Source organism: Ciconia boyciana, chromosome 1 (assembly GCF_034638445.1).
Source record: "Ciconia boyciana chromosome 1, ASM3463844v1, whole genome shotgun sequence".
NCBI lineage: Eukaryota > Metazoa > Chordata > Aves > Ciconiiformes > Ciconiidae > Ciconia > Ciconia boyciana.
The window spans coordinates 19,553,626-19,576,775 of NC_132934.1; the positions used below are offsets into that span (position 1 = coordinate 19,553,626).

Here is a 23,150-nt window from a genome sequence, read left to right on the forward strand (position 1 = left end):
TACATACTTGTTTTTATGTGCTAGCACAATGGTCCTGAGAAGTAGTCACACTCTTTTAACTCCTTTAGCTAAGTAGTGAAAGAAGTGGAATTATAATTGCCTTTAATATAGAATACTATGCAGAGATTAACTGTCTTTAAGAAGCACACTCTCTGTTTAACTCTGTAGGTGTGCATAGTACTGTATTATGTGCATAATACTACATTAAATTCCTCCCAATTTTTTTCTCTATTCAGTAGGATTTGTTTATTTATTTATTTATTTATTTATTTATTTGCTTATTTATTTTTTTATTTCTCCCTCCCATAAGACCTTCTGTATGATGTACTGGTCTGTTTCCCATTGCTATTATCAGTAGTTGCTGACTACTTTGTGGCCAGAACTGTGTTGTCAGAAAACATTGGTGTTTTTTTAAGACATTGAGAGGCAGTCATTCCCAGAAAATTATATATATTACAGCACCTCAGATTACTTTCTGCTGCTAACTGATATTGGTAATTTGAAGTTTCTAATACAGGAGATGATTGGGTCTAATGAGAATGATGTTGTAATGGGAACCACATCTGTATTCTTTTTTCTCTGTTCATTAATAAGTATCCTTTGTTTTTCTTCCTCTCTCTTAAAAAAAGTCTCGCTTTGCCATCTGCACAAAGTACCTGTGTAACACCTGTTAAAATTTAAACAAGGATCAATGAAAGTGAAGGAGTCTACTCACAACAACCTGGCAAGGTTTTTGATTTTCCAAAATTTTATGCACAACCAGGTTAAAAGAGATTAACATGTATATGTCCATAGGGAAACGTGTTGATTAAATGTGCAAATACAAAGTTCCTTTTTGTGTACCAAGGTCTAGTTTGTGTATTGACACTGTATTCAGAGATTGTGGGGCATAGTAATCAGGACTTTCTGCCTTTCTTTCTCCCTTTCTCCCATTAGACTTCACAGAAGATCTTTCTTAGAAAAGACCTCTTGGCCACACTGAGGACAATTCTACTCAAGGAAAAGTGATCTGAGAGGAGTAATGGCTCAGCCCCATTCTGTGCTGGCCAACATAGGAGAAACCATTACATAAGAGAAAGTCTATATCTTTTTTAATTTTAAACCAGTCTAATCTAGGCAGAAGGTGACTCTTGATTCTCCCCTAGCATGAGGGTATAGCTGACATGCTGCAGCTGTTTTCTAAGGCTACAATCTAAATGCAAAAATTTACTACTCATTTTCTGAATTAAGTTATTTAAAGGAATTATTGACTAGTCTATATACATTGAGAAACAATGTCATCCCATTACTCTTAGAAACATAATACCTGAGAAATGCATTAATACCATAACATTGATCAACTTGTAGTAAAGAAGTGATTTCCTAGTTTTTAGCTGTATTAGCTGTTGATGTCAATAGCTGTGTCTGCACTTCCATTAGATCCATCCATAAGACCAGTCTGTCTATATCCACATTGCAGGCCCTTGCAGCCCCACAAGAGCAACTACACCATGTTCAAGGTACCCCAGTCAGAGTGGGTCCAGCCCAGGCATGACACCCCTTCCAAACATGATTGTGACATTTGCACAGCCCTCCTGTGCCTCACCCTGGTGTCAGGAGTTGAGGCAGCGTGGCTTGCTTGGAGCTTCATGTCGGCTCGCCCGTCGGCACTGTGTTGCTCTTGCGATACAGGGCTGCGATGGGAAGAGGAAGGTTGAGCCAGTGAGGGCAAGCAGCAAGACTGCATACTGTGGGTTGACAGGAGAAGTCTGGCTACTACGGGGACTACTTATCTGCCTGTACACTCCAGAAAAGTGGCCATAGGGCAGCACAACCTCCTTTTAAAAAATATTGCAGCAGTCAGTAGGAGTGGATGGGATGGATATGGCTGAGCAGGCACCATCTGCAGTCATTCATATAGAATTGCCATTAAAGCACAAAATGGAGTTGAGTATGTGCAGTGTTTGGGTCTAGCATGCAAGGCAGGTTGTGATTGCCCAGAATCACCACAGACTGTGACACAGCCAGTTGCTGTATAGATACAGATTGCATGAGAATTGTGGTCTTGGTTTAAGAGGCAATGTCAAAACAGAGACAAAGCCAAGACTAAATTTCACTTTTGTATATCTTCGGTTCCAGAGTAATCCTTTTTTTTTTTTTTGACAAGGTAACTCTCATAAACTTTTTGCCATAAGCAAAGAGATAACTAAGAAGTATTTTAAAACTTTCATTGGGAAAAAAAATTAAAAATTAAATGGTTAGTTTGAGATTAATTCCAGCACTGCATGTAGGATTGTGGTCATCTTATCATCATCATGGTACACGAAGAAGAATATTGTATGGTATGTGCTACTCTGGTACCATCTTCTGAAAGAATAAGTGTAGCACACAGAATCAAATTATATTTTCTTTGTCTTTCTGAAACAAGTTAGACTTCCCATCCAAGAACATGACATTTGTATTTTTCTATGACTTCCACCTTTAGAGAACAGAAATATATGAAAACCAATTTCCCAAGTTTAGATTAACATTTTATTAAAATATTAATTTTTATCATTTTCCTTGGAGGTTTTTTCACTGTTTTCCCTTTTGGTCATGAAAAATTTCATGTTTAAGAGAAAAAAAAAGATGGAAGTAGGCAATTTGATTTTTGCTAGGAAAGGAAGAAACTTTGTTCCCACAGCCTTTCTAATCCAACATAACTGTGAGACTGAAAAAGAGTGTTCAAAAGAAGAAGATAAATCATTGTATTGCTTATAGGTCCTTATTCATTCCCTTGTTGAATGCAAAATAATGATAACAGTTTGTTTAATACAAGCAGTGTTGTTCTTGAGTTCTACTTTCTCGTTGTAAGTGTGTATCATATTTAGAGGCCAGAGTATGAAGGAATCTCTATAGAAAGAATAATTCATTTATCTGCATAGCAGTATTTCCTTTTGGAGACAGAAGATGCTACATACATTTGAGTAGATTGTGGTAGGGAGGGATGAAACAGAGAAGAAATTACAGTCTAATGAAATGTCAGGATTGAAAAAAATCATCTCAACATTTTTGCTCACATGAGATTAGCGAAGTTGGAAATAGAGGGCAATATTTGCTTGTGCAGAGCTCATGGTTGATATGTTTCCAATACCTGGATCTCTGAGCTAGCTTGAGTATATCCATACTACAGTGCAGTGGGCTGTCTGGATACGCTGTTGAATGCTGAGCTGTGTGGTGCTCAGTGAAATTCTTAATGAACAATTACGACCCAGCTGTTTTCACAGATCAGGGCTTACCTGCTGAGCATGCGACATTTGACAGAATCACAGTGTAGAATGAAATGGCTCAGGCCATCCTATCACTTGAAAAGGGCTTTTTTGGGTTTGGGGATTTTTTCCGTCTTTTTTTTCCCCTGTCAGATGTTATCTGTAATTGGAAAACTGATAAATACTTACATAATCCAAATTTATTAGATCTCTTTAGACAACTTCTAGGTTAAGCGGATTTAACTCAACAAACAGAATGCAATTAACAAGGTGCCTTATAATTAAAATAATCCATTCGACATTCTCCGGGTACTGTAAAAAAGTACAGGAACTGGTGTGATATTTATTCACTAGATGACAAGCCACTGCTGCCACCACTCTCCATAGGGCTGGCCTTAAAAGAATGGGGAGATCAGAGAGTCCAGAAAACAGATGGCTGGCTGTTGCACACACAGGCTCTAGAGAGGTAGGCCATAATGTGGATGACTTGCAACACCTGCCTGCCAACTTTAGACCTATCAGATAGGTACAACATACTATGTGCCCAGAGAGAGGATGTTTTGTGAAAAGCAGTTATTAATAACATCTTGAACTGTAGATACATACAGTGTATAATCTCAGAGTTTAGATTATCCTAAAGCAACGTACATGGCAGATTGTGTCCAATCAAGTGCATAGTAGTGGGAGAAGAATTTCATGGTTTCCCCCACTCTTTATGTTTCTTCACAAAGTTTTGCGCTGGCTTAAACTTTACACCCACGGTAGCTCTCAGCATTGAGTTCAGGTACTGGAAGCCATATAGCCATGTCAGTGTGGGTCTAATTCATCTAATTTATCATCTTGAGGATCTTTGTTCTTAGGGTTTTGTGGAAATACCCTGAGTATGACCACCCTGCACAGCCAGGGTGGAATACCATATCCCACAGTACGGCCCTTGAAATAATACTCCTAGTTTATTAGTTGTTTGTGATTTTGTATGTCCAATTTGAGGAACTCTGAAGGAAGCTTGACTTCCAAAATGTCTTGAATATTACTGTCTGAACTGTATGACCAGTACCAGAATTAAGGATCTGACTGTTGACTAGAACGAGATTCACATTCTGAAATAATGTGATTTTATATTTGTATCTACATGATAATAATGTCTTGCACTACCTGGGTAACACTGATGCAGGCACTGCAAAGTGCACAAGAATTATATTATAAGTATGTATCTTTAAAAATTCATTAGCTAAAAGCACAATGAGTTCTAAACCAAGAGATTTATTTCATTTTAGCCTTTTTCCCCTAAATTATGAGGAATACACCTGGCAGAAGTCCTTAGATGAATCGCAGTATGTACGTCTTTCTGTTAAAGTGCACTAATGTCCAGCTGTGCTGTTGTAACCTGGGATTAGTATGAAGCGTAAACATACTTCTTGGAGTCTAGGACTTCACTTTTAGGGCATCTTAGTTTCAAAAGACATTATACTATCTTTCTTTATTTTTAAGGAAATACCAAGTTAGTAGTTAACTGTTTGTATAGTGCATTAGAGGACACAGCAAGTTCTACAACAGATAATAGCAAAGGGCACATTTTCAGTTAAACAGAGCCTGGTACTCTGAAGTGTCCTCCCCACTAAGGAAGCTCAGCTGATTTAGATCTGTGCAAATTTGCTGCTTTTTCCTTTTTACTATTCAAAATTGTTTTGACCAAAAGTGCTATGAAACCGACGAATACTGCATGCAACAAGGAGGTGATCCCCTAAGCAGTTTTGGGATCGTCCATGCTTAATATTTTTAAGCCTTATTTTGGATCTGTCTCACACACATGACTGTCTTGCCCTTGGCAGATCTGGTGCACACCTCAGCTTTCATTCGGTTCTTTTTTTTGGGGGGGTCTTCATTAATTAGGAGGATCAGAAACAATAGTCTTTCTTAGTTCTCAGGTGATTTACCAGGTCTGATCATGGTCTGTTCTCAGAAATGAAACAATTTTGCATGAGCAAAGAGTCATTTTCATAGTTCTGCTAACAGGGAGTGGTCTTTCTTTCTAATTTTAAAAATCTTTAAATATATTAAACTACTCATGTTAACAAGGTTGGGTCCTGAGCTGTGAACAGCAAGAAAAGATAATCCAAAAATGCCAGTGAGGGGGAGAGTTGACAGTTATCATTGTATAGGTCTACAAAAGCTGATGTTGGGACCACTAAACAAATATGTACCATTGGCTGATAATAGCTATATGTGTTGGCACATGTTGGCATGTAAATCTGTACAGCAGATAAAAATGTTTTAACAGGAAATGTTTGTAAAATGGCTTGGGAGTCTGGGGCACAAATTGAATATTTACTGACAAAACATGATTACTGATAATATGTCTTTGCCAGTTAGTTTTCCTGTCTAAATCTTTTTTTTTCCTCCCAATCTTTGCCACAAATAAGCTTTCAAAACAGAGAGAGAAGAACAAACTTGTGTTAAATGTGAGAGTTCTGTTTAAAAGATATTGAGATGCAACAAGCTTGACCTGTTTTACTTAGTTCTCTTTATTTCTACTGCATTTTTATATCAAAAGTCTGTTGTAGACAAAGGAAAATTGTCTAGTGCTGCAAAAAACGTGACTGTAACAAATGTTTATATATTTTATGAGGGATTTGGTAAGAAACAGTCTCAGAGCCTTTTTGGGGGTATTGTTTTGATTTGAGTTTATCAAGAGTATATTCCCTGTATAGAAAATATATTCAAAGTAATTCAAAGTATTCTGCCCTTTTAGAATTTATCTTTCAAAACTACTAACTCCCTCACCCCTTTAATTTATAAAGTGGAAGCGTGAAAGATAAAGGTCTATATACAGAGAAGGCAGATGTGAGTTCACAAATACTGTTTCATGTCCAACCATCTCTGCCATGTGAGCAAACGTGTATGAAGGTTGTAGTTATTATTTTCAGTCAGTCAGTATATATAGCACTGGCTTTTTAAAATTGCCTTAAGGTTATGATGGGAAAAAAATGCACAGATTCTTAGAAATGCTCTTTAAGAACATGTGGAATTTTTGTGATTGAAAACCCCTGTTCTGCAACAGACCAAATAGAACATTTTCCAATTAGGTTGTCTTTTAATAAAACAGTTTCTCTCACCATTTAATTTCTTTAATATAATAGCTTGTTTCTCCATGTTTTCAAAAAAGCAGGAAGACATTAACTCATCTTTTTGAAATCTCAAGTATATTTCTGAGATTTTTCTAGAGCTCCATTCAATATTTTTCAGGTTCCTTATTTGACCTTTCTAGTGCTAGTCTTGAGCTTACTCAAAACATATCATAGCAATAATTAATAAATAGCAATAATCAATGTAATAGTAAGGAATAAATAAAGCAAAATTCACAACAGTATACTGCGTGAAATGGCATTTGCTGGGTGCCTTTGTCTTCACACACATAATAGGGTAGTCAGCATCTGTGAAGCAATTGTGGATCAGGACAAGGCATTATAGGAATGTATTTAAAACAATAAATTGTCTAAACATTATTTGACATTCAACTATTTTGAACATGGTACACAAGAATTAATTAATAGCAGCTCCACTTATAATAATTACATATATAATGCTCACCTGAAGCGATGTACAGAGGAAAGACAATTAGTTTCTCAGATCCTCCTCCTTTATGTAGGGGATGTTTTTTCCCCTTGACCTTTTTTTTTTTTATTTTCTGTCTGTTAATGGTTTCTGTGTAGTTCCAAGAATTACTCATATAGCATTACAGTTTTTATTTGCACTAACTACTGGATGCTTATAGTCTATGTTTGCTTTTTTCTCATGCTTTGACAAGCAGGAAAACTTTTCAGAGTCAAGCCATTAAAATATAATAATGGTTTATTGGAAATAATGCCATAGGGAGGTGAATAGGGTAGCTCGTACCTCTCATAACAAATGGCATCACTTTATTTTCAAACTTAGGTTGCAGGAAACATATTTGGTTTATATTTTGAAAGGTTTTATTGCATTATAGTTTTTAAAGGGGATTTTGTTGGTGTTGATTTTAGTTTTTTAATTAATTCTGATACTCAGAAGTATAAGAATACAACTAGAAATAGTAGTATTTTTTTCTCTGCATAAATGTCTGTACTAATATTTGAGCTTCTTAGATGTACTTTCATATCCTGCCACAATTACAGAGTTGGCAGTATTTTGAGACAAAATATTTGCAATTGCCCAGCTATTACCATTTATGCACTATTACAGAATTTCTCTAATATTACAGATAGTCTTTCCTATCTTTTAGTCAACTTAAAACAATTTCATTGTAATGTCATGTAATTGCATCTGGTTTATGAGGTAGTCTTGGTGCATTCATGAAAATGCAGAGTGCCAAAGAGGCAATGGAAACGGAGCATGTAGACCATTTCTATCCTACGTCTCATTGGCATGCTGTGAAAAGTAAGAGATACCTTTTTAAGATATAGCCGAGTTAAAGAATTGTTTTAGCAATATAAGTATAACCACTGTCTCATAATGAATAACGCATCCCTTAATTCTTCTCACTTCTGTTACCCATTTGTGCGCACTGATGCAGCTGTGAAGTTCTTTTGGTTGAATGTTAGATACCAAATTTAGCATTCACATTAACTTACACAGATTTATCACATTCACTGGAGGGCTTTAGCTTTCAGATGCTCCATTAATTTGATAACTTTATATATTAAGTATTTAATTTTGACACATTTGTTCTTTTTTTAATTTTTTCATGTGTGGCAACTTAGTATTTATCATATGTAATCAGGCTGCTGCTCACCACTTTAGTTTTTACCTTAGCTAGTGACACAAAGCTGGTAGTTTAGACGATTAAAACCAAGAGTCAGTGCATTAAAACTCAGATCATTACTTTGTGCAAGTCAGTGATGACTGTAAATTCCTTCTGTAATAATCTTGCATTCTTTAATGTGAGCTTAAATTGTTGTCTCACATTGCATAGATATAGAGTCATAATTTTTTCTAAAATTTTCCAGTCCTTAAAAAAAATCTTCCCCCAGATCTTTGTTTTGCTGTCATTTAAGACTGAATTTAGCATGTGATTGTACCAGCCGATTTCACACTATTTTAGGAAGAGTGGTCTTATGTGTTCGGCAAAAATATACTACCATTTTCCCTGGTTTGTATAACTTGAGTGTGCCAAAAAGGAAAGAATAATTGATTTTTGTTTCTGAAAAGATCCTTTTCTTTTTTATTTTTTCCTTTTTTCCTTTTTTTCCCTTTTTTTTCCCCCCTCCTTTTTTTTTAAGTACGTTATCTTAATTTTTGTGTCAATGCTGCCACATCTCTCTCCTATTTAGTGGTACATCCAGAAACATGCTGGAGAGGAAATGAGTGTTATGAGTGTTATTTATTCTCCAGTGTCCAGAGGTCCCTTGGCATCAGAAGAATTGCAGGGCAGGGTTCAGAGTGTTAGGTGACCTGTGAAGCAGGAAATGTTTTTTTCCTTTTGATTAGGTTATCTCATCCTGCCTTTTTTTTTTTTTTTTTTTTTGGTAAGTGATCAGGATATACTCCCCATTGCTATGTTTTTGACTGTTTTTCTGAGCTAATTTTAGTCTCAGAAGTGTAAATCTTTCCTAAATCTTTCCATCCAGACTATACTGCCAAAAGGATGTCAGGCATAGTTGGGTTTGGAATTTTTATTTATTTATTTTGAGTATACATTAGGCTATGTGTATTATACGTACATCTTTTAGCATATTATTTAAGTTGTCTAACACAAATCTGGGTCTTTGTTTTTGATTGTTTATAACTTTACTAAACTTTATCCTTTTGGACTGAAATTTTTCATTCCAGCTTCTTGCCTGAGGCTAACTATGGTTTATCTGTTTCCAAGAAAGAGACTAGGGAAATAATATGTTCTGCTTTGTTAAGCATGATACTAGGAATGGGTAGGAAAGGGAGGAAACAGGGAGAAGCCAGTGGAGAGAAGATGGGAACTAAGTGAGCAGAAAGGGGCAACAGTGAAGAGCTGGAAGTTGATAAAACAGTTTGGTATGATGTCAAATTGAAGAGAATTAGGCATATGGGCATAATTTGGAGAAAATGGGTAGAAGGATATTCCCATATAAATATATTTATGATTTCCAAACTTTACTGTTCTTTCTCTGTTAGTCGACATCAGTGAAACCCATTGGACAATTTCTCATCTACATCCAGCTCCTCTGTCCATCTCCCAGCTCTGCGTCCTGCTGGCTCTACGGCAGGGATCTTTATAGTAAGTAAAACAGGGTCAGAGCACCAGCTTGAGCCCTGCACTCATCCATCCCGCTTATTAGCATGGTCCCTGACACATCGGTGGTCTGGGCCAGCTAGTGCTCTTCAAGGCAGTTACCTGAGGGAGTAAATCCCTCAGGTAAGGAGCAGTGTGAACAAGATAATACCAAGTTTGATTCCCTCCACAGTTTTCCATCACTATCTCAGCACACATTTCACCATCAAATACTCACATGTGCTGTCATGTCTTATCCCAGGGCATGGCACACAAGCAGTTGCATGCTAAAAAAAATACCACTATGAGTGGCTGCAGTCCACCCTCCTTTTATTTCAGACACTACAAACCAGAAAATGAAACAAACAAACAAACAAAGAACAGAACCAAATAATAACTTTTCCTTAGAGCCCCCTGTTTACTATATGAGGCTCAGAGAAGATCTAAGTTGGTGCCATTTGACTTCAGGACTAAGAAATGTTCCCTGGGCCTACTTTATTTCAATGTTGATGTAGACAATGCACATTACTGGTTCAGTTAATTCAAAAGGCATAGATCTTTGTGATAAAGATGCAAAATCTGCTTATCATTCTTCTGTGTTCATATTGGTTTGATGTCATATAGTGGGATTTCTCATTTTTCTGATTGCTAGCTTTCCTTCTTCCCCCCACCAAAAAAAAATTACTAAGCAGGCCATGGACCTGTGGAGCATGGTTTCCAATGAAGTCATGTCTCATGATGGGCTCAGGCTGCCACCTTTCCTTCTGTAAGGGCACACAGCATTTCTTTCAACCACCCACATATCTGTTTTCCCAGCATTTATAGAAAAGTTTGTTGGTCTTGGCCAACCTTATCAGCCAAAATCAGCCAAATAACTTTTGGGTTCAAATGTTAACAGCAGGGATGCTCAGTTGGCATTATTTTACAGTATCATGTCTTTAGGAAGTCAGATTGAAAAAAAGGTGTTAGAAGAATATTATCAAGGTGGCAAAGTTGAGCTGGAAAATTGAGACAGGGCTGTCTGTACATTTGGCTGGGCAAGGCTATACTTATATGAGCAGACACTATCATGTGGTCAGAGCAGGCAGTGTTGTCAGAGCTCATTCACTGTGATGTTAAACCTTCAATGGTGAATTAAAGAAGCAGAAGATCTGCAGAAAGGTTTGTTTCTTGAATGATATCCTAGAAAATTGAATTTTATTCCTACCAGTGCCACAAATTTCTAAGTCATTCTAGACAAGTCACACTAAACTTTTCACAAATCATTCATTTAGGTATTCCTCATTTTCTGGAGGAACCTGAGATCTGAGGTTGTGCTACTTCTCGGTATGTCAGCCTAACTTCACTGGTGGTTATACCGTGTCAGGGATTGTCTGACGTGAATTTCCTTAGTCAATGGAAAAGGTGGTGAACTCCAAAAGAAGCATTACAAAATGGTAAATCCCAACAATTTGCACTGAGAAGTTACTGCAGGTATCTGAGGGTTTCTCCCTCCTGCTGATTTCTGTTCAGAGGAAGGGTTTTCTTAACAGGTTGTCTTTTCTCTTTACCAGGCCTCTCAGTGCTTCTCATAATTGTTTATTACAATTGTGACTCAGGTGCTGATCATAGTGTGCCTCTTTTCACTGAAACACCTCAGCAACCTCTGTGCCCTTGTGCTTTAAAATGCTGTAAACAAAATGCCTGAGAGGCCAGCCACTATTCAGATGACTAAAAAAACCAATCTGGTTGTAGTGAAGCAACTGAGAATTTCTATAGGGTTGTTGTTGTTTTTTTTTTAAAGGAACAAGAATGGCTCTGAACTTTTCTAAATTTAGGGATGAAATCCTGGTCCGACTGAAATGACTTAACATTTTGGATTTTTTAATGACTAGAATTTAACCCTCAAAATTTTGTGGCATATGATGGTTTTCATTCCTTCGTCTATCAAAACTTTTCAAAATAGTGGAATTCATCCATTCATCTATTACTGATGTGGCAGTCCACTGTTCCTGTGTGCTTATGGAGAGAGTTCTATTATAAATAGAAAAACAAAGCTGTTAAGAATGTTAAGAATACTGGGTATATTTATAATTGAGACTTCTGAAATTCCTTTGAGTGTGATATGTCTTTCATGTGTTGCAGCTACTGGTAAGGAATGAAGTTTCTTAAAACAACTGCTGAGTTAGAATTTGAAAGATCTTTCCTGTATTCTTTCTTGTTCTAATTATGACTTGTTAGCCAGTTACATGAGTTTATATATGCTTAGGCTTTATCCAGAACACTGATTTCACCTAAAGAGAGTATCTGAAGAAATAAAAATTTCACATAAGGCAATATCCACTTCAGTGCATCACTGGTTTCATAATAATGAGCAGTGCCTTCCCTAAGCCTGAATAGCTCCTTATAAAAATGTAGTGTCTTTTTTTAACAGAGTATTTTCTGGAGACTAAAAAGGTACTTTGAAGTGTCCTAAATTTTAAAACGCTACCTGATGCAGAAAGTGGCTGCTCTGGGCTTCTTTGATATCTGTGGTTTATATTTTGCAAGAGGGTCCTGTGTTATAATTACATTATTTTAATTATTAATCACATTTTATTATTGCTTTGTCAGTCATTTTGTCATATATTCAATAACTGCTACTACTGTGCAGTACTGAAAACTTTTTAGTTGAGCATGTTCAGAAGGAGAAGAAAAATTAGGTTCTTATGTGGCAAGGCAGAGATTAAAACTGGAATAGTCCTGTATTTGTGCTCTTTATTTTGATGTTTTTATTGTGTGTCAGTAAATGTCTTCAACATTGATACTACTCTCAATTTTTATACTTGTATGTCACTGATGTATATTTATATTACAAATATTACTTGAATAAAAATGATCTTCACTGCTTGTACACTGCACTGAAGTCTACTACTCATTTAGTTGAATTCCTTTTATATTCTCACACAGCTGACAGAAGTATTCTACTTCTTGCAGTCAGTAATGCAAAGTTTAAATTGGAAACTCAGATCCTCAGGTCTTAAAAATAATTCCCTAACATTTTAAATCTACTAATCAGGTTATCAGAATGGGGATATTAAGGACTGTGATGTCGCATCACCTTGTTTCCATGATTAACTTACCTTCCCAGGTTTTCAAGGAGATTCTGCTGCAGACGAGGTCTAAGGCATTAACTTTAATGGATTAATCAAGATGAAAGAGAGAGAGTGATCTGTCCAAATGTGCATTGATTCATCTCAAAAACACTTAAAAATTAGAATGCTACCGAAAGCCCAGCAGTTGTAGATTTATCAGTATATAAAACCTGAGAGACCAATTCATTCTCAATTGTCAGATTAGCGGATCAGGCACCATTTTCAAACCCAATTAGATGTGTTCCTCAAACAAGGAGAAAGTCATTTCTCTAAGGGCAGATTTTATCAAGTGCTTCTCAATATTTTCTGGGATTAATGCTAAGTAATAAGTAGATTTATCACATTATTAACTTACTAATACCATATCAAACAAGCATCGCTCTCCTTTGCCCTACTGTAATAGCTACAAGTCTGATGTCATGCTTATTTTTGTTAAAAATTTTAATTAAAATTCCAGACGTAAAGAAGAGAAAGTGCTCTGGGCTTGTTAGGTTGTATTTTTATTTTAATTTTAACATCAATGTTCTTGTATTTGTTTTATATATCTTGTCTCTAATCCAAAATGATATTATCTGTCATTGCACTTACTTTTGAATGTCCAGTTTTGCTTTTCTACAGGCAGGTGGCTACCTTTCACTGCCTGTCAGTCCCTTTCTTCAAACACACACTGACCATCAGCCAGTATTAGGAAGATACATCTTTTTGTGATAAAATCTTGCGTAGTTGTCCAAGGGATAGGACTGGCAGAAGGAGAAGAGACCCTTTCTTTCATAGCTTTTGGAATGAGGCATGGTCAGAAATAGCTTTGTGGTTGCTGCATCTTTACATCACCAGCTTTCCTTTGGGAAACATATAGATTATAAATCTTTCACTTTTTTTGTAGACTAGATAGATAGCTTTCTGTGAGTACTACTCTTTTACATTTGTAAGAATTGATTTTATAAGAAGGTGAAGTGCCAAACTCTTTAACAAGAGGGACAAATATGACATTTAAGTATATCATTAAAATGTTAATAAATTATTGGCAACACGCTGGTGCTCTTGGAAAAGAACACTGTTGGTATATTACAGTTACATCCTTTTTCCAGATTTAGTCCTGTTCTGTCTCTGTTTAAGAGGGGTTTTTTTATATTGTTATTACATTTTCAACAGCCATGAGTCAGAACACTGAGTCCTGATCCACACAGCATTTGATGGTTCAAAGAAAAGTCTTTTGCTTTCCTACAAACTATTGTTTGTTAGCAGTGTTGAGAGAACTAAAAGATAAGCTGAAAAACCTAAGAATTGAGGAGTGATCAAATCAAGTGTTTGAGTTTCCGGAACAGCCAAAGCTTCTTTTATTGTTACAAGAAGGAAAAAAGAGAGTTAGGTGCCAGGTTGTAGCTCTTTTGCAACAGCAGGAAAACTTTCTAATCTTATGTTTTGCAGCTCCACAATTTTGCTACCTCATTTAGATGTGGAGTGGTGGTTCTGTGTTACTGTATAGTCTCTTACAGTCCTAGTAATACCACCTGAACTGTATGAGAGTAGTTTTTGTGTAGAAGTGGAAAAAACAGCTTCCATTGGAGCATATTTAATTCATCTGTTGGGTCTGTACACTATATATTGCAGTAATACTAGTGGAAACAATATCTACTTAGTAGCTTTCATGTTTATGATGCAGTGTCTTTCATGATTATGTTTATTGATTATGCATTTAAAGATGCATTTTTCCCTCTCCCTGCCTCCCTATTGTCTCTCCATGTCACAAATTGTCATTTCAGGACGAGATACTCGGCAGTGTCAGAATCACAGACATGGTCATAGTTATTATCACAGATGTCAGAACCAGGCCAGGAATAGTCAGGATATTTTAAATGAAATCATTTTGTTGATTTACCTGGTCTTTCAATAGGGTTCTAGTTTCCATTTTCCCACTTCCAATAATCCAATATATTTTAGAACAGCAGTAGCACTGGAAAGTTTAGGATATAGGGTCACTTTTTATGGTGTTTGATGTAGGTTACATTATTTTCAACATGATGACAGTTAATCAACAACAGGAATGGAGAACATGCTGAGGCTGTTTTATAAGGTGCTCCTGAAGAGCAAGTGAGGTGTGTGTGAAGCATAGCAGGCAAGACAAGTGTTGCATCTATACCTGGCTGGTTGCAAGACCATGTGAAAAGTGCTGTCTCCCACTATCCACCTTTTAAAGGAAAAGAGTTATCAACATTGCATTTTACCTGATATTGTAAGATTATATATATGTATTCATTTTTTTGCATGTGCGTATGTTTCTAATACTTAGATTTGCTTTGGAAATCTGCTGTATCATCTGCCGTATCATGTGAGGCAGAGTACTGAGGAGTACTGCCTAGTCTTGGATCCTGATCTGGTTTAGGTATCTAAAAAGAGATGCTTCTGGGCATCAGGGGCTCTAGTGTGTTGATGCAGTTATGCCACAACTGCACAGGGCTGCACAACTTGGATAGAAGTTTCTCCTAAGGCTTACAATATCACTTGTTTGGATCTAGCCCAATGAGACTTTAGGTTACTCTTAAGGCACTTTGTCTAGTTCTTTTTCTTTTTTTTTTCCTGAAGTGTAAACTTTCCTTTGAGACTTTCAGTTGTAAAGATTATACATTATTAGCCTCATTAAGAAACCAACAGGGAACTTGCTGGAAAATAAGCTCAGATGAATGAATTATCATAATTATTAATTTATTTTATGCTTGAAGACTGTGTTACCCTCCTGTCTTTTCAGAAAACAGTAGTCAGCTTGCTTTCGTTTTGTCTGTTTGTTTTTCTTAAACAGCTGTACAGGGTTGTAAGCCATTTTGTTCTCTGTAGAACAACACTGTAAATCTCTGTCTTTGTACTTAGGTTTGAGTCATTTTTCCTTGCATCAGTCTTATTTTTAATGTACAACATCTTAATGCGAGGTGCTGGAAACGCATGATTTATTTGTGATAGTCTACTGCAGTGTAGGATTTTATTTGCTTTATTAATAGAAACTCTTCACCTTTACCTTTGCTGTGGGAGGTGAAAGAGCTTAATTCTCTCTGACTCAAACAGTACTAATCTGAAAACACAACTGAGCCAGGAGATGTTATTTGTCATTCCTCTGTATAAACTCAGGCTGAAAAAGATATAGATATTAATATTTCAAGATAAAAATACTTAAGTAGGAGCCCATATCTTTTCTTTTTTTTTCCTAAATCTCTAAGGGATCTAAAAGCATGTTATATTATACAGCCTTTATGGTTTTGGTTTTTTATTTATTACCGTGACATTCACTGTAATAATAAACTAAAGGTCAGTAAATCAAAATCTCTTACCTTTTCTTGATTAGTTTATGACAATTCTGCCCTCTCAAAGGCTTTGACAATATGGTGAGAATGGAAACATCAATTTGTATGCAATTTTTATTTTCTGAATAATATTCTATAAAGCTAACTATGGACAAGTGACAAATAGAACTGTACACGCTTATAAGGGTAATTAATTTTCAAAGGAAAAGACAAGTAGGATGGAAGGACGAAAGAAAGAACATGAGAGGAAAGGAGGAAGGCTGAAAATAAACCTAAAGTCCCTCATTTCTTTTTCAACATAAGACAGTGCCTGCCCTCTTTAAAGGACTGTGGCTAGATGTTTCATTCTTAGTTCCCATTCGTAAGATGTTCATTTAAGGAAGAACAGTTTCTAAAGATCACAATATTTGTGTATCAGAAAGGTACGCATCAAAGTACTGTATGAAAACCATACTAATACTGTATGAAAACCATATTAATTTTGGACACATCGTTTCTCACCAGGTGCACGCTCACGATTTCTTTTTTGTTTCCTTCAAATCTCATTTTCCTCTTGACTATAAATGAGACAGATTCTTTGCTAACTCTGTGGTCTGTTGTGATGGGCTGCTTGCTCGTTTATTAGTTACCTTACCTCAGTTAATTCATCCTGCATAGAGCTCCTTTTCACCTTTGCTTTTATATAATGTTATCCCAAAGAATTGGCTCAAGTAAACAGAAGAGTCCACCTTCAGAGAACTGAAAAAAGCGTTTCTCACAGCATATTAGAATAGTGAGGAATTGTGAAAAGGAGGTGGCCCTAAATGCACAGTTCAGATAACCTCAGTTACCCATGTGAATGACAACTGAGTAGCAGTATTGAATAGGCATCTTATGGAAGTTAGACTCCTACCTTGTTACTAGAATGCTATGTTTATTTTATCGACATACACATTTTGCAAGTCTGCATTTATTTGTGCATTGATATTTTGACTAATCCATATTAATGAAATTATATACAGAAAACTGTAACTTAATTACATAGTAAGCAGGAGTGATGCATTGCAAAGTCATCTTAATGTACTTGCACGTCCCTAGAGACTATTGACAGCATCTGTTAATCTACTTACCATTGTATTAGTAGTGATTGGCAAAACCAGCAAAAAAAAAACCCTCCCTCCAATCATTCACATAGTTGTAAGTATGTATTGCATTTTACTTTACACAGGGAAGAAGTTTGAAATAGAAGTCAATGACACATAGTTCATGGACAAATTAAACCCTTTTTGTGTGTGTTTGATAACATAACCCTCCTATTTTTTCTTTGCCTTTGAAATTTTCATTATTAGGAAGTCAGAAATTCAGAGTAAAAGTAGTTAGATTTCCTGAGCACATCCTTGGGTCCTTCCAAATACACCTTCGAAGAATGACAGAGGTAACAACCTGCTTATTCTTCCTTTAGCACTGAAAAAACCTGCTTCAAATCACAGCTGTGGTCACAGAGGTCAAATTCTTCTACTACCTGTCTTCAACACAGTAAGTCATTATATGAAGTCAAGAATTAATAGCCGTAATGCCTAATATCCTATTTGCATTTGAGGATGTATTTAATCATAGTACAAATTCAGATGTTTTCCAGTTTGGTAGTACATTCACAAACAGTGATCATTGCATTGCAATGACATACATGGGAAAACCCGTACTTAGAAACAAGAAAGTCAATGCAGTCAAAGACATACTTAGGAAAAATCTTTGTGTTTGTTAGCATATATGCTACGATTCTAAGGATGACTTCACTTGCAATAGGAACTGATAAACACTGGGGAATTTGGTATGCTCCTACCTGAATTACAAGAGTGGAATGATGCTTATTCTCTTTCCTCTCTCTCTCTTTCTCTCTTGTTTTACGTTTTCTTTTGGGGGAAAAAAAGGCTTCGGAATTGTAACCAAAAAGGGAGAGAGAAAAAAAATCAATTTTACAAAAAGGAAATTGTAGCCCAAGATTTATGGACCTTGTTGATTACCAATCATCCTGTAATACTAAAAGTGACAGTTGTGAACATTTTTAATATTTTGAAGTGTTAGAGTGTTGTGGTTTAACCCCAGCCGGCAACTAAGCACCACGCAGCTGCTTGCTCACTCCCCCCTGGTGGGATGGGGGAGAGAATTGAAGAACAAAAGTAAGAAAACTCGAGGGTTGAGATAAAAACAATTTAATAGGTAAAGCAAAAGCTGCGCGCACAAGCAAAGCAAAGCAAGGAATTCATTCACTGCTTCCCATGGGCAGGCAGGTGTTCAGCCATCTCCAGGAAAGCAGGGCTCCAACATGCGTAATGGTTACTTGGGAAGACAAATGCCATCACTCTGAATGTCCCCCCTTCCTTCTTCTTCCCCAGCTTTATATACTGAGCATGACGTCATATGGTATGGAATAGCCCTTTGGTCAGTTTGGATCAACTATCCTGGCTGTGCCCCCTCCCAGCTTCTTGTGCACCTGGCAGAGCATGGGAAGCTGAAAAGTCCTTGACTAGTGCAGCAACAACTAAAACATCTCTGTATTATCATCAGCACTGTTTTCAGCACAAATCCAAAACATAGCCCCATACCAACCACTATAAAGAAAATTAACTCTATCATCTCAGCTGAAACCAGGACATAGGGTTTGGGGGGGGGCGGGGGGGGGGGGGATTGTGGGGGTAGGGGTAGTGTATTTTTTGTCAAAACAACAAGGAAAATTAAAGTCTGAAATTATAGACCATCTAGCAAATTATAGACCATCCATCACATCTTGTAATATGGCATGTCATATTGTGATATGTCCATTCTAGAAAAAAAGTGTTTTTTAAAAAAACTTCCTGATGGTACTATTTACTGTTTCTACATGTATTTCTTGACCTAGTCCCTTTTTGCTTTTAATCCCTTTTAATCACTTCTGTATATTGCAGTCTTCAAAGTGATTCTGAGGGTAAATCAAGGTAAGTGAAATGAAGAGGATGCTTATGACGGAGTTCAGCTTGTATAGAAGTGAGTGTGCATATGAGTCTAAATTAAATACTCATTATACAAGCAGAACACGCTGTTTTGAGTTGCTAGAAGTAATCATGAGGACTGAAAATGTTATTCATTCCAGAAAAGTTCCAATGTTTTAGTATACAGAAATACTGCAAATTTTTTTATTATTTTTGAGGAAATTGGAGATTTTCTGAGAATTAATATACCTACAGCTTTTAGTTCTGTTACCTTTTGTAGGCAAGTATTCTTTTGATAAGTTTAGTTTAGAGAAGACGTGTATTTATTTGGTACAGAAATCTGTTCTCAGATTCTAGTACAGGTGGGCTTCATGAGAAAATAAGGTAGATGGTAGGAGCAACCTCTTTAAGTTGCTTTTCTATGCGCTAAATTGTTCCTGTGTAAGATTTAAAAAAGCTTTAATCCTTTTAGGGCCTATTAGAGGGCATAGTTGCAGCCTTCCTGGTCTTTTTGGTAATATTTAAAGTAAAAACCATCTCAGAAGTGACAGGAAAAAAGTAATGTCACATCTTTGCTTCCCCAGCATGTACCAAGTTCAGTTGAGGGGAAGAGTTAGTTATGCAATGGCCATTAAATTCTGGAGAACCTGATGCTAGAACAGCTGCAAGGGCTCTACCAGTGTAATTCCATATCAGTCAGCCCATATTAGGATTGTCATAACATGCTATTTATTGTTAAAGGAAAAATACTGTTTAAATAGCTAAATGACTCACACAAGACACTTGATCTTTGTAGGGGTCCTGGCCAATTTATGCCTTGTGCAAGTCAAGATTGGGTTTGTCACAATTGTCTATGCTGAGCTTTCACTGCACATGTGTAAATTCGCATTTGCAAAATATAGCAGTCTTAACTGTTAAAGTTGCACCCCTGCAATGAAAGATGCACAGAAAGCTGCTGTGCAGGAAAGAGGTGCTTAGGATTTGTTTGTGGCTAAATGGTCCTAATGTTTACAAGTAAAATGCAGCCCTTTGTCTTCTATAGCAAACACAGGTAAAAGTACATTAGAACCATCCATAAGATGAAACATAGCAAACAATACACCATTCAAAAATATGTGTAAATAATTTCAGTCCTTAAGAGTGGATGTGTACAACATACAAGATTTTCATTTTCAGTCAGTCACTCTGTTACAATATCCTGTTAGGCCAAAACCTGACCATCATGGACTAAGAAAGTGGCTAATTTGAAAAAAAGAATTTCTTTAAAAAGCAGTTAGTTTTTTATGTTGTCATTGTCTTTGCCTAGTAAGAACTGGAATTTAAAGTCATTCTGTGTTGGCTAATAATTCAACCTTATGCTAACGGGAGTCACATTTTCGACTGAGAATGACAGTATGTACTATAAAAAATAGTGTGAGAGCAGGACATCAAAGTGAATGAAAGGAGAAATTATCTTCTTTTATTCACTTCTACCCATATCTTTTCTTCATCCGTTATTTGGTCCTTTCATATGCACTGTTCAACTCATTTTCAAAGGACTAGATCATGGAATGTCACAAAGACATAGAAAATATCAGTAAAACCAACATCAGATTTGAATATGGATCCACTAATACACATTTTGCATAAAATATCATTACCTGAGTCAACAGAATGTGTTGTTCAGTGTAACAGAGACATTCTTTATTGCTGTACAAGTCAGATCTTAGCCTTCAATAGCTCAATTATTTCAATAGCATTTAGATCCCTTCTTCTTGTACAACACAATACAAGTATTCACATATTCATCATTTGACTCATTTTGTTTAAGTTTAAAATAATAAATGGGCCTAGATGCAAGGAGATCTCAAATCTGTCTATTTGATTTTAAAAACTGTAAACTTATTTTTTAAATACACTTCCTTCTTAATGAACAGGTTATTTTAAAGAATTTGAATTAATAACATAAACCATAACTATAGTTTCTAAAATTTTGAAGAGGGTGAAAGTAATTTCTATCAAATGGGATTCCGAAGACAGTGGGTTTTTGTCTCCTGAATTGTGACATCCATAAACTAAAAGCTTTCTTTCAGTTCATGACAACACTACTACACCATTAACCCTTTCTCCTTAGTCTGACAAATTTATTCCATCACTGTACTTCTCAGGTGTTCCAGCATACAAAATATAAAGCTGAGATTTGAGTTGAAATGTCTTTTCAGACTTCTTGGATGACCTTGGACAGGTGGACTTGGATGCATCTCCTTTAACTTCAGATGACTGCACCTCAGCTAATCGCACCTCAGCTAATCATCCTGAACTCCCTCTATTCCTTGGAGAGGAATGGGCACTACTGGACTTGGTTCATCTGAACTGTTTTAGACAGCCACTTTTAGATGAGATGAATGTCTGGAGTTGCACAGGATATATTCCATCCCCTTCATTGCATTGCCCTTCTGGGAAATGAAGAAAACGGTGCTGTTCCATAACTGCCGTAACAACGTATAAGAAGGGATAAATAATAGTGAGAGGTGACTGAACCTTGATAGTCCATCAACCCCAAAAGATTCTGATTTATCTGTCCCCATAAATGTGCAGCAGTATGGACAATGAGTCGAACAAGAGGGAAGGTACAGAAATGGGATGAGTAATACATGACTGTGGACTAGGAGATTGATCTAAAGTGCTGATGCACTGCATGAAGCATAGCAGGATGGGACAGATGAAAACTAAAACATGTCAGGATCATCCCACCAAATAAGGATTATTTTGGATTAAGAGTAGTGGTAGAAGAAATTGAAATGACAATAGAAAAGATGGTGGTATAGAATAAGCATATGCAGAGATGACATAAATAAGCATATGCAGAGATGACATTTTTCTTAATTATTGCAGTTTATTGATATATTTAGTGAGAAATAATTTTATAATGATTTTTTAAAACTTGTACTGCTAAGAAAAACAGGTTCTATGTATTATGCTGATCACATATACAGATGGCAACAGTTGAAGGACAATGTAAAATCCTGTGTTACATGGTAAAGCCTGTTCCTCACTCTCTGTAAGAGTTTGCACTCTCAAATTGAAGACGTTCTATTACGAAAGTTTTCTTCTGGCTACACTGCTTCTCATTACAGAAATCCTCTGTGTAGCACTCATCCAAATCTATCATTTTAAATACTAGCTTCTGGAGATTATTATTATATAATAAGTTAGAAGACACTGTTCTTCTGACCGTATGGACAGGTGTTTTGTATTAGTTTCTCAAAATGAGAAAAGAGGGGAACTAATGAAAACCTAGGCCTTCAAGGTCTCTAACCTGGAATCTACATTTCAATATATATAATCTCAAATTATCTCGGCTGTCCTGTATGTAAAAGTACAACGTATAAATTGAAATATAATAAAATTGTTAACCTTGAACATAGCACAAAAACTACTTGCATGGCATTTCATTTGCATGTAAAGCTACAATCTGTACTAATTAACTACATTAACAAGATCTTTCTCATATTTCTATGTTTGTGTGAAACTCCACTACTAAATTACTCTCCTTTTCATGCATAGCCCTAATGGATGTTATCCTATGCTGCAAGAAGTGTGAGGCCTCCTGAGAGTTCATGTGGAAAGTTCCTGTGTAGCTGATAGGCTTCTTCAGAGCATAGTTCAGAAGACCAAGTTCGTACTCTGGAGGGGGTCTTCTCTCCTTTGGGTGGGAAGGGAGATTAGCCCCCCAGCAGAGGAATCTGAAGTTAACAGCCTAAAGCTTATAGCTGATTTCCTCTCTTCTTCTTCTTCCCTCTTTGTTACCCAGTATTAAGAGAGGATCACTCAGCTAGTGAATTGCACTCTTCAAGGAATATACAGAAATCTGTCAGGGGATCCTATTATTACTGTCTAAAGAGAAAAAAATGTTTTTGAACTCCTCATAAACCTTTGCTTTTTAAGGTCAAGCAGTCACTATCAGGGGTTTTTTTGTTCGTAGCTTGTTTTTTTGGCTTTTTCGGTTTTTTTTCCTTTGTTTTGTTTTTTTCATGTGCACATACTCCATGCAATATGTGCAGGCTTGTTGTTGTTATCAACACTTAAACAAACCAAACCACAAAACTTTTGCTATAGTAAAACATTAGGGCAGCAAAACTTTTCATCACTCAAGTAAGGCCTAACAAAGTGAGAAGAATTGAAAGAATATGGAAAGGTGGAATTATTTTTTTTCTTCTTTTTTCTCTACCAGCGAAAAATAAATGGAGGTCTTAGGTAAGGTTGCTGGAGCTGCCTTCATGACATTGATTGACTGACTCGGTTGTAGTTGGTTGGTTGTATTTCAAGGCTAAAACCGAAGCTTCTCTGGAGAGTATGGGAATTAG

At 36.3% G+C, this 23,150-nt stretch overlaps 1 protein-coding gene across 2 annotated transcripts in view; it reads left to right on the plus strand.

The window, feature by feature from the left end:
• TAFA5 (TAFA chemokine like family member 5) overlaps nucleotides 1–23,150 on the plus strand; it is a 311,006-nt gene that overhangs the window by 154,528 nt on the left and 133,328 nt on the right. Inside the window, exon 3 of one of the 2 annotated variants that reach the window (XM_072868009.1) lies at nucleotides 21,006–22,258. The exons of the other annotated variant lie outside the window; for it this stretch is intronic. Within the exon in view, the coding sequence (XP_072724110.1) occupies nucleotides 21,006–21,250 (245 nt within the window). The 3' untranslated portion in view covers nucleotides 21,251–22,258. Of the gene's footprint in view, nucleotides 1–21,005; nucleotides 22,259–23,150 lie in introns of those variants that run through there. 2 annotated transcript variants of the gene reach the window in all.